Source organism: Hyla sarda, chromosome 11 (genome assembly GCF_029499605.1).
Source record: "Hyla sarda isolate aHylSar1 chromosome 11, aHylSar1.hap1, whole genome shotgun sequence".
Lineage (NCBI taxonomy): Eukaryota > Metazoa > Chordata > Amphibia > Anura > Hylidae > Hyla > Hyla sarda.
This window is the reverse complement of record NC_079199.1, coordinates 69,927,813-69,940,035: the sequence shown is the minus strand read 5'-3', so window position 1 is coordinate 69,940,035 and position 12,223 is coordinate 69,927,813. Positions and strand designations below refer to the sequence as shown.

Below are 12,223 nucleotides of genomic sequence, written 5' to 3'. Positions count from 1 at the left end.
GGGAAACACTGAACTACCTCCCACTGTCTCCCGAACGACAACTTTCCCCCTCTCCCCCAAGCAAGTTACTTACTTTAAAAGGGCAGCATCAGCAGTGGGCACTGGGCAGGTAAGTCTTCCATACTGGTGGTGTCCGGGCCTGTATACACACAGCGGGCCTGCTCCACAAGGTCCAGTATACAGGGGAGTGAGAGAGGGGGAGGAGCTTCCTGTCTGCTCTTCCCAGTCTGCATAGCGCGGCCCCTGCGTGGTGACAGGGCTGCTGGCTGAAGATTTATTTTAAAAAAAGGATGCCGGAGTAGATGGCTCCGTGGGGCGGGGGGTGCAGCGGGGGCTCGGGCCCCTTACTGGTGAACTAGCTGTACCCCCCTGAGGGCCATGAGAGCTGCTAGTGACCTACTGCTGCTAGGGGGGGCACAAGGGGTGGCCAATCTTGATGTAGGTGAGGCCGTGGCCCGCTCTGGCCCACCCCCCTAGAGACGCCACTGGATACTGGAGCAACTGTAATTCATATAAAAATGACCAACCAAACTAGTACTACTAATATTGCTTTGTTGGCATCTTGGTGAAAGATGTATACAATATATTTGATTATACAATAGTTTTGAGATTTAATGACCTGTACTTGTTGCATTTTTTTTTTTTTTTAGATATTATTACAACAAACGAATTCTGCACAAGACAAAAGGGAAGAGATTTACTTATAAATTTAACTTCGGTAAACTGGTGTTTGTTAACTATCCTGCGGCAATGCTGGGGAGCAGCATGTGCCATACAGCTGCGCTGCCATCAGGTGTTCAGAGAGAGGTAATACAATTTTATTATACAGTCTGTTCAATTGTACAAAAAGGAATTAAAGGAACAATAATCATATGAGAGATTCATAGGTGGGGGAGAGGTTGATGTGGGGCATCAGGACAGGGGTCTCTGATATTTCTGTAAAATGTTTAGATTTTTCAAATCTGTTTAGGTGTTGCATAATACCATCCTTGCGCACAAGCTCGTGGCCAACCAACTTGCCTGCCGCAGGCTGCTCCACAATCCAGTGGAATATGACAGCAACTCAAACAGGAACCCATTGGGAATAAGCAGTAAGTCTGGACAGGCTTAGGCTTGTATTTAATTTATTAGAACAGAAGGCAGCATAGAAATTTGGAAGGTGTGAATCACAGAGATGAAATGAACATAGGAACCCATAGTAAAATGAGATGGGCCTGCCCCACCTAATGATAGGTCACTTAAATAGCAGCATAAAGTAGTTATAATAATGGTTTGGATAACAGTGGCATGCATGTATGAGAAAAAAACACATAGGGGGAGATTTACCAAGAGTGAAGTGTAGTTTTCTTTGTGGGATTTAATTCCCTACAATTTTTTTTCCACGGTATTTACTAAGGGTTCCCTACATTTAGCACTTTTCCCTACACTTTGCATTTTTTACACATGCTCCAATCTGTCTGGTATTCCTCAGCTCAAATCTACCACATTTTCTGTGGAAACCTTAGTAAATATGGTGTTTTTTTGTGAAAATGCCAGGGACACGACCCCTTTTCGGCAGCCACACCCCTTTTTCGGGTTTTCTCAGTAAAATGGAGAGTCATGTTTTTTTTTCAGTTCTGGCGCACATTCTGGCGCAGACAGAATTTCTGGCGCAATGCGCCAGAATGTGGCACACAACCCGGTGCATGTCGGGTTAACAATAGTAAATCAGGGCCATAGTGTATAGTGCTAGATAGCAAAAGGTCACCACCAACTTTTTATTCCCTACAAAAAGGTGCAATGTTCATCTGAACCTGAGTGGGACCCTTTTCCCAACTTATGTGCCTCATAGCAGCTGTTTATTGCTACAGTTATGTGCCTGCTGATTAACTAAACGGCAGCATCAGAAGCAACTTAGTGGTTAAAAGATCAGTGATGTAATCCTATAATTAGGTATTAAAGGAGTTCTTTTTTTCCTAGGGCATAGCATCATGTCTACTTCATGCTTTCCTGGAACTTGCTGTAATTTTGAAAGCAGTAGGCGCTTATATTTATCAGCCTCACCCTCTCAGCACAGTACTGAGTTACCTCTTCAACCTAGTCGATCTCTCTACTTACCTGCTCAAGTTCTATCGGGCACAACCGAATGGCAGCTATGTGCAAACCGCCTGATCCATCAAGGACTACATAACAGGATAACTGGAGGAATTGTTTCTAACCCCTATCTGGGGCATACGACTGTGTCCTCCATAGACAACTTACCTGTGTTGACATCCTATTCCATGACTGGAGGTTTAGAAGCGAGGAACAAGTTCGAAGACCTCATTGAGTCTCCAAAAACATGCCTAAGTCTCTCTGAAAGCCACAATGTGAGCAGTAAGCTGTATTCTCCTCCTGACATTGAGCACATAAACCTCAGCAGGAAGACCTGGTTACTGGAACCAGCCTAAATCCTCAGACTAAAAGCACCACCTGGTTTTTAGAATGTAGTTAACAACAAGTAATGCTGAACCAGCAATTCCCTGAAGTAACACTTCAGCCAAAAGTGCAAAATGTGTATGGCTAATGTGGCCCCAGAGATGGAGCTTTAATTAAAATGTACATCGGGTTGCAGTTTTCCACTGCCTGTATATAGGTTGTATGTATATTTATATCATTTACACTTAATAATCTGTAATAATAAAAATCTGCATTCCATGAATTTCATGCATTTGATGTTAAAAGGTAAAATGGGAATTGTCAGTAAGTAAAAAAGACTACAAAGGTGTCGACCATGAAAGAGAACTAATATGGCTTCCACAGGGGCTGTCATTCAGGACAACCCAATCTCTTGCCTTGGATGACCCAGCTGGTTTGTACATTAATGTGAGACCATTTGATTTTAATGGACATCAGGTAAGGCCCTTTTTCTCAAGTGGCACTGCTGGGAAATTGAATACTTAAAGGTTATCCACCATTAGGTGATTTTAGTATGTACCTGCCAGAATGTAATAGCTATGCTTAGGAAGGATCTGTGCTTGTCTTGGGGCTAAATGTGTTGTGAGATTACCATAAAGCTGAGTTTTTTTCCTATTTCTTGTTGGAGTTTGTTCCCTTAAACTACAAATCCCATGATTCCTTTTTTGTAAGTGTGAGGTCACTTTTACTCTAAGCCACCAAATATAATGGAAGATCAATTACTGAGGTAAATAAACAAGGCAGCAAATCACAATGAGGTGATAATAATGAGGGACTTAAACTATCCTGATATAAACTGGGAGACTGAGACCGTCACACCCCCTCCTATAGACTTGCATTGAGGGGGGGACGTGATGTCATGAGGGGTGGGGCCGTGACATCACAATACTCCGTCCCCTGCTCCACCCGTCATCAGCCACAGATCGATCCTCGCTCTGTGCAGCTGAAAAACAGGGGTGCTGCAGGAGAGATCGCAGGGGTCCACAGCGGCGGGATCCCCGTGATCTAACATCTTATCCCCTATCCTTTTGATAGGGCATAATATGTTTAGTGCCGGAGTACCCCTTTAAATTCCACTGTAAAATGTATATACCTTAGGGGAATAAAAGGGTCAGAAATAGAAGAAAACCAATGTGGATGAAAAAAATGTTAAGGGGCAATAAATGACAAAACTAAAGCATTTAAACTACTAAAACAGGACAACAGTGAATAGGCATTAAAAAGCTATAGAGAAAAATGGAGAATATGTAAAAAACAGATAAAAGCCACAAAAGTAGAGACAGAAAGACTCATTGCCAAGGAGCGTAAAACTAACCCCAAAATGTTCTTTAACTATAAAAATAGCAAAAAGGTTAAAAATGAAAGTGTAAGCGCACCCCAACCATGAGCGCCCGCCGTCTCCCGCACCCGCTGGGACCGCTCCTCCCCCACTTCCCTGCCGGATCTTCAGTGCCCCCAGCCTGAGAGTACAGTGCCGCCTACAAAAAATCTAAATAGACAAATCACCAGGTCCAGATGGCATTCACCCCGTGTTCTAAAGGAATTAAATAATGTAATAGACAGAGACCTATTTTTTATATTCAAGGACTCTATAGTGACAGGGACTGTTCCCCAGGACTGGCGCATAGCAAATGTGGTGCCAATATTTAAAAAGGGGTCAAAAGGTGACCCCAGGAATTACAGGCCTGTTAGTTTAACCTCCGTTGTATGTAAATTGTTTGGGGGTTTTCTAAGAGAGGCTATTTTAGAGTATCTTGATAAAAATAAATGTATGACCCAATATCAGCATGGTTTTATGAGGGATCGGTCCTGTCAAACTAACCTGATCAGCTTTTATGAGGAGGTAAACTCCAGATTGGACCAGGGGGAATCGCTGGATGTTATATATACCGTATTTATCGGGGTATACCACGCACCGGCCTATAACACGCACCCTCATTTTACCAAGGATATTTGGGTGAAAAAAGTTTTTTACCCAAATATCCATGGTAAAATGAGGGTGCGTGTGTGCACGTGTATACCCCGATACACCCCCAGGAAAGGCAGGGGGAGAGAGGCCGTCGCTGCCCGCTTCTCTCCCCCTGCCTTTCCTGGGGTCTAGAGCCCTGCTGCCGGCCCTTCTCTCCCCCTGGCTATCGGCGCCGCTGCCCATTCTGTCCCCCTGACTATCGGTGCCGGCGCCCCATTGCCGGCGCCGATAGCCAGGGGGAGAGAAGCGGCGCCGACAGCCAGGGGGAGAGAAGGGGCAGCGGCACCCATTGCCGGCGCCGCTGCCCCGTTGCCTCCCCCCATCCCCGGTGGCATAATTACCTGTTTCCGGGGTCGGGTCCGCGCTGCTGCAGGCCTCCGGCGTGCGTCCCCTGCGTCGTTGCTATGCGCTGCGTGGCGCATGACGTCAGTGCGCCGCGCCGTGCATAGCAACGACGCAGGGGACGCACGCCGGAGGCCTGCAGCAGCGCGTACCCGACCGATAGTCAGGGGGACAGAACGGGCAGCGGCGCCGATAGCCAGGGGGAGAGAAGGGCTGGCAGCAGGGGGAGACCCCAGGAAAGGCAGGGGGAGAGAAGCGGGCAGCAACGGCCTCTCTCCCCCTGCCTTTCCTGGGGGTGTATCGGCGTATAACACGCACATAGACTTTAGGCTAAAAATTTTAGCCTAAAAAGTGCGTGTTATACGCCGATAAATACGGTATCTTGATTTTTCCAAAGCATTTGATACGGTGCCACATAAAAGTTTAGTGCATAAAATGAGAAGGATTGGGCTGGGGGAGAATGTGTGTAAGTGGGTAAGTATTTGGCTCAGTGACAGGAAACTGAGGGTGGTTATTAATGGTACTTATTCTGATTGGGTGACTTTTACTAGTGGGGTACCAGAGGGGTCCGTCTTGGGTCCTGTTCTATTTAATATATTTATGAATGACCTTGTAGAAGGGTTGAATAGTAAAGTAGCACTCTTTGCAGATGATACTAAACTCTGTAAAGTGGTCAACACAATAGAGGACAGTGCACTGTTACAAATGGATCTGGATAGGTTGGAAATTTGGGCTGAAAAGTGGCAGATGAGGTTCAACACTGATAAATGGAAAGGCCTGCGCAGCTGGCCTGTAATTGTGGGAGGAGCGGGATGACTATAAAACTCACGGCTCTCCCCCCTTCAATGACGCCGTGGGTTCTTCGCTTGAGGGTTGTCACGTGATGTCGGCAGGAGGTGGAGTCACGTTCCCACCGGTCAGCTGACTGCACGAGTCAGCTGACAGGAACCTCGCTTCAGCCGGCATGGTGGGGGTAAGTGGCTGTGGCTGACCGGGGGTAACGCTGGCGGTTCCCGGACTCCGGACTCCGGCATTCGCCGGTAGCATTTTACGGTTTTCAGCTGTATATGATTACTCTGTTATGCGAACAGCCTCCTGCACGAGCATATCATTACCGCACTAGGTGAACGGCTTGCTGCGCATGTATGTGTTTTCTTATGGCTTGCTTTATTATGTGTTCAGCCTCCTGCTCGTGCATATCATTACCGCACTATTTGAACGGCTTGCTGCACATGTATACGATTACTTTGTTATGTGAACAGCCTCCTGCACGTGCATATCATTACCGCACTATGTGAACAGCCTCCTGCACGTGCATATCATTACCGCACTATGTGAACAGCCTCCTGCACGTGCATATCATTACCGCACTATGTGAACGGCTTGCTGCGCATGCATACGATTACTTTGTTATGTGAACAGCCTCCTGCACGTGCATATCATTACCGCACTATGTGAACGGCTTGCTGCGCATGCATACGATTACTTTGTTATGTGAACAGCCTCCTGCACGTGCATATCATTGCCGCGCCATGTGAACGGCTTGCTGCGCATGTATATGATTACTGCATTGTGTGAACAGTCTCCTGCACATGCATATCATTACCGCATTATGTGTTAGGCTTCTTGCATATGTATTTGATTGCTGCATTGTGTGAACAGTCTCCTGCACATGTATATCATTACTGCACTATGTGATAGGCTTCTTGCACATGCATATCATTACCGCGCTATGTGTTAGGCTTCTTGCTCATGCATATCATTACCGCACTACGTGATAGGCTTCTTGCTCATGCATATCATTACCGCACTATGTGTTAGGCTTCTTGCACATGTATATGATTACCGCACTATGTGTTAGGCTTCTTGCACATGTTTATCATTACCGCACTATGTGAACAGTCTCCTGCACATGTATAACATTACCGCACTATGTGATCAGTCTCCTGCACATGTATAACATTGCCGCTCTATGTAAACAGTCTCCTGCACATGTATATCATTACCGCTCTATGTGAACAGTCTCCTGCACATATATATCATTATCACATTTTGTAGTTCGGTGCTGCTGGGAGGATCTATATGTGTCTCCGGTATACTAAGACTCGCACACCTTTACACTCAATCGGTCTCACCGCTCCGCCCCACCCTGTGGGCTTATGCTTCACCCCCACAGCTGCCAATCTGGTCAGTCTAAGGTACGCTACACCAACAGCTGCGCTCACTTCCAACCTTTGTCTCTTAACTAACTTCCTCACAGTTTTCTTTTCATTTATTTTATATTTCTGTGTTTCTGGGCGGTGTGCCTCCAGCTGTTGTGAAGCTACGATTCTCACTTATAGGAATCATGCCGTAGGGTTCATGCTGTACACATCCTGGTACCCATGCACGTTGGTAGGATTCATGCCGGTAACATTTATACGCCACACACGCATTTAGGGTTCATTCGTTCTCTACGCACTTGTAGTTTTATACCGTACACACGCTTTTAGGGTCATACTGTACACCCCCTTTGTAAGGTTTATACTGCACACACGCTTGTAAGATTCATACAGTACACACTTGTAGTGTTTATACCGTTTACTTGCCTACAGGTTTCATACTGTACACTCGCTTGTAGGATTATATTGTACATTCACCCTTAGGGTTCATGCTGTACGCTTGCTTGTAGCATTCATACTGCACTCACACTTGCGCATAGTTGGGGGGTGCATGCTTGTAGCATTTACTCTATACACACGCTTGTACATACTTGTAGCATTATGCTGCGTACACACTTATAAGATTCATGCTGTACACAGTACACACTGTACACACGCTCGTTGGATTCTTACTTTACACGCGTTAGGATTATGCAGTACATTCGCGGTAGCTTTCATACGGTACACTCGCTTGCATAATTCATAAAGTTCATGCGGTGCATACCAATGTAGCATCCATTCTGTACACTTGCTCGTAGGTTTACGTGGTATACACGCTTGTACTCGCCTGCAGGGTTCATACTACACACACTCTTGTAGGAGTCATGTGGTACACACTCATAGGATTCATACTTTGTACACGCTCATACGAGTCTCACTGTACGCACGTTTATAGTATTACATGGCCCACGCTCATAGAATTACTACTGAGCATGCACTCATAAGGTTCGTGCTGCACACCCGCTCGCAGGACCTGTATCACGCGTGTTTGTAGGGTTATATTACTCGGGTGCACGCGGGAATCAGGCTGCGTGTGCACTCGTGGCATGTGTTCTGTACATGCACTTACGCTATTTGTGAAGTTCATACGCCCGCAGTTTTGTGCAGCGCACATGCTCATACAGCACATGGGGTGTGGCCCTGTACGCAGGTATGTGGTTATAATAGTTACTACTTGCCGGCATATTCTCTGCCATCAGGTCGTGGTTAGCTTCAGGCATTCACTGGTGGTCTATACGCGTATATGGTTGGCCCGAGTATAGGTTCATCAAGTTGGTGGTATAGCCATGCATAGCGGTTCACGACAGTTTCACACGTAGTCGTTCTGCACGCATCTTTATATAGGCAGGGTGATACATAGCAGTTGTCGCTGCTGACACATATTCAGAACGACAATTACACGACGCACAGGCGGGGCTTACCCAGTAAACCGTTGCAGACGGGGTATGTCTCATTATCGTTGGTACTGACATGCCTTCTGAACGACACTGACACTACGCATAGGTGGTATTTACCTGTTAAGCCTGTCGTGTTACAGAAAGGGTACGTCGCATAATTGTTATGACTGACACGCCACACATAGGTGATGTATACCCATCATGCCTCCCACGCCTGCAGGGAGTACGTTGCACGGTTGTTACTGACACGCCTTCAGAACAGCAATAACGCCACACATAGGTGATAAGATTTGTTTTATTATCCAAGTAATCACCTCATGAACCTGACACGTCTTCAGGTTGTGTTTACTTGTGTCGTCGGTGCACCTCTTTTACGATATAGTCACGTTCTAAAAAACGGAATTCACGATGTTTTGGGTTGTAATGGTACTCGTATGAACTTTCGCACTTACCACTGGGCACACACTTATCTAGACTCAGTTACGCATATAATTCTCGTCCGACACGTCTTCGCATACTTTCCCTCTCTCCTGGTTTAAAGAGTTTCTTATTGTTGTCCAAGTAATCACCTCATGAACCTGACACGCTTTCAGGTCGTGATTGCTTGCGTTGTCGATGCGCTCCTTTCTCCGTGTAGTCATGTCCCAAAAATGTACCTCATGGTGTTCTAGGTTGATATGGTACTCGTTTAACGTTTCGCATTTGTCACCGGGCGCATACTCGTTTAGACCCGGTTACGCATACGATTCTCGTCCGACACGTCTTCGCATACTTTCCCTCTGTTCTGGTTTAAAGTGTCGTACATTGTTCTCCAAGTAATCACCTCATGAACTTGACACGCTTTCAGGTTGTGATTGCTTGCGTTGTCGATGCGCTCCTTTCTATGTGTAGTCATGTCCCAAAAATGTGCTTCACGGTGTTCTAGGTTGATATGATACTCGTATAACGTTTCGCACTTGTCACCGGGCGCATACTCGTCTAGGCCCGGTTACGCATACGATTCTCGTCCAACACGTCTTCGGATACTTTCCCTCTGTCCTGGTTTAAAGAGTTGATTATTGTTGTCCAAGTAATCACCTCATGAACCTGATACGCTTTCAGGTTGTGATTGCTTGCGTTGTCGATGCGCTCCTTTCTCTGTGTAGTCTCGTTCCTAAAGATGCTCTTCAGGGTGTTCTAGGTTGTTAAGGTACTTGTATAACGTTTGGCTCTTGTCACCGGGCACATACTTGTCTAGGTCCAGTCACGTATACAATTCTCATCCGTCACGTCTTCGGATACTCTCTCTCTGTCCTGGTGTTAGACGGTCAGCTATGTTATAGATAAATGAGCTTGGCTAGACGGTTAGTTTGGCTGTCCCTACTACATACATTTACTTTCACATGTGCTCACGTTGAAGGAGTCCAGAATATTGCAGCAGATGCCTTGTCCGCAAATACGCAAAAATTTATGGTACAGCGTGGAACTCGTTTTCCAAATCCAGATCCAAGCACGCCGAGGGCGACAAGATTTCAGTTCCCTTCCTATTAGCATATGTCGGGTTTTGCCATTCCACACTGCATTTATCCCACAATACTATTAAGAGTTATCTAGCCGGTATCCAACACCATTTATCCTTGACCAATTCCCGTAGTTACTCTATACTCTCTTCTCGCTTGGTGAAGTCCGCTCTGAAGGGCATCCTTGAGAAGGAAGTCCCTCGCAGCCCAGTCAGACAACCAATCACAGGCAACATGTTCAGGCAGTTGTCCGACTTGTTAGACTCCACACCATTGGGTATCCATGATAGCCTCACATTAAAAGCGGCCATGTACCTTGCCTGTTATGGGTTTCTCAGACCGGGTGAGTGTATTACTCGGACCATTAACGCGCCCTATCCTAAGGTCAGTCAGCTGTCACATGTCTCTGATCATTTCCAGCTGTCCCCCAGTCAGACCAAGACCTCGTCACCGGGTCAAACTGTGGTTGTTCGGTTTTCCCCACCATGCACAAAGGGTGTCCTGCCACAGTCCTCCGTGAATTGTTGAATGCCTGTGTTAACCTATCAGCTGACGACCTTTTACTCCATTTCAGGTCCAACCCGCTAACTACTTCTCAGTTCATCAAACATTTACGCATTTCGGTCGGGTCGCTGGGAGGAGTCCCGACTTCATTATCCGGTCACTCCTTCCGTATTGGCGCAGCTACAGCCAATTCTAAGCACGGGGTCCCAGCCCACGTAATCATGAAATTAGGATGTTGGAAATGCGGATGCTACATGCAGTATTTCCCTAACCCTCGCAAAGAAATGGCTAGCGCATTCCAGTCTCTTGTGTTGTAATCCGCAATAAACAAATGTTTGTTTAAATCCGGGTTTTGCCCTCTTTTCCAGGCATATTCTTTACGCCGCAGTTATGGCACACTCCAAACTGCTTAGTTGAGGTTGATAGATTATTGGTTACAGTTGGTTGTTAGGTTAGTATTAGGGTTTTATGCATTTCAGTCATGTAGCAACGACCACAAATGGAAAGGCCTGCGCAGCTGGCCTGTAATTGTGGGAGGAGCGGGATGACTATAAAACTCACGGCTCTCCCCCCTTCAATGACGCCGTGGGTTCTTCGCTCCCACCCGCCCCCCCCTTCTTTTCATTCCATCACACTTACCACAGGGTATGCCCTCTTTTCCAGGCATATTCTTTACGCCGCAGTTATGGCACACTCCAAACTGCTTAGTTGAGGTTGATAGATTATTGGTTACAGTTGGTTGTTAGGTTAGTATTAGGGTTTTACGCATTTCAGTCATGTAGCAACGACCACAAATGGAAAGGCCTGCGCAGCTGGCCTGTAATTGTGGGAGGAGCGGGATGACTATAAAACTCACGGCTCTCCCCCCTTCAATGACGCCGTGGGTTCTTCGCTCCCACCCGCCCCCCCTTCTTTTCATTCCATCACACTTACCACAGGGTATGCCCTCTTTTCCAGGCATATTCTTTACGCCGCAGTTATGGCACACTCCAAACTGCTTAGTTGAGGTTGATAGATTATTGGTTACAGTTGGTTGTTAGGTTAGTATTAGGGTTTTACGCATTTCAGTCATGTAGCAACGACCACAAATGTAAGGTAATGCACATGGGGAGGAAAAATCTGGGCTGGGAATATGTATTAAATGGGAGAACACTTGGGACGATTAACGTGGAAAAGGACTTGGGTGTCTTAGTTAACAGTAAATTTAGCTGTAGTGACCAGTGTCGGGCAGCTGCTGCTAAGGCTAATAAAATCATGTGGTGCATCAATAGGGGCATAGATGCCCATGACAAGGAAATAATTCTACCGCTGTACAAATCACTAGTCAGACCACACATAGAATACTGTGCACAGTACTGGGCACCAGTGTACAAGAAAGATATAGTGGAGTTGGAGAGAGTTCAAAGACGGTAATAGAGTTCAGGGTAAAGCTGCATTCACATCTCGTTTTTGCAATACAGTTCCCGTATCCGGTTTCAGTGTAAAAACCATATGGAACTGTATTGCAAACCGTATGTATAGACATGTCATTGAAAACCGTATGCCAACCGTAGCATCCATTGTGTAGATTTTGCATCATTTATGGTTTTATCAGGTTTTTTTCCCGTACACAAAACCATAGTCTACTACGTTTTTATGTCCGGGTGAAAAACCGGATATACAACCCACATACGTTTTTTTTTAAATGGTGGTCAATGGGAACCGTACAGAACCGTATGTGCGTACGGTTCCATCCGGTCGGCACCATGTGGTTTTGCAGTTTACACATGCGTAGTGCACGCCGAAAGTTCTTCCCACAAATAGAACAAGAAGAACTTTCTTTAATTAAGGACAAACATAAAACAGTATCCGTTATTTTTATTTAAAAAAATGTAT

The 12,223-nt window shown here is 46.0% G+C and overlaps 1 protein-coding gene across 4 annotated transcripts in view; it reads left to right on the top strand.

Annotated features, from left to right (window-relative positions):
- The window catches only part of LOC130295631 (ETS translocation variant 3-like protein), a 76,310-nt gene extending 73,304 nt beyond the window's left edge, over window positions 1-3,006 (top strand). For all 4 annotated transcript variants that reach the window (XM_056546547.1, XM_056546546.1, XM_056546549.1 and 1 more), the window contains 3 exons: window positions 651-807; window positions 971-1,091; window positions 1,960-3,006. In XM_056546547.1, coding sequence (XP_056402522.1) covers window positions 651-807; window positions 971-1,091; window positions 1,960-2,429 — 748 coding nt within the window. In that variant the 3' untranslated portion in view covers window positions 2,430-3,006. The remainder of the gene's footprint in view (window positions 1-650; window positions 808-970; window positions 1,092-1,959) is intronic.
- Window positions 3,007-12,223: the final 9,217 nt, after the last annotated feature.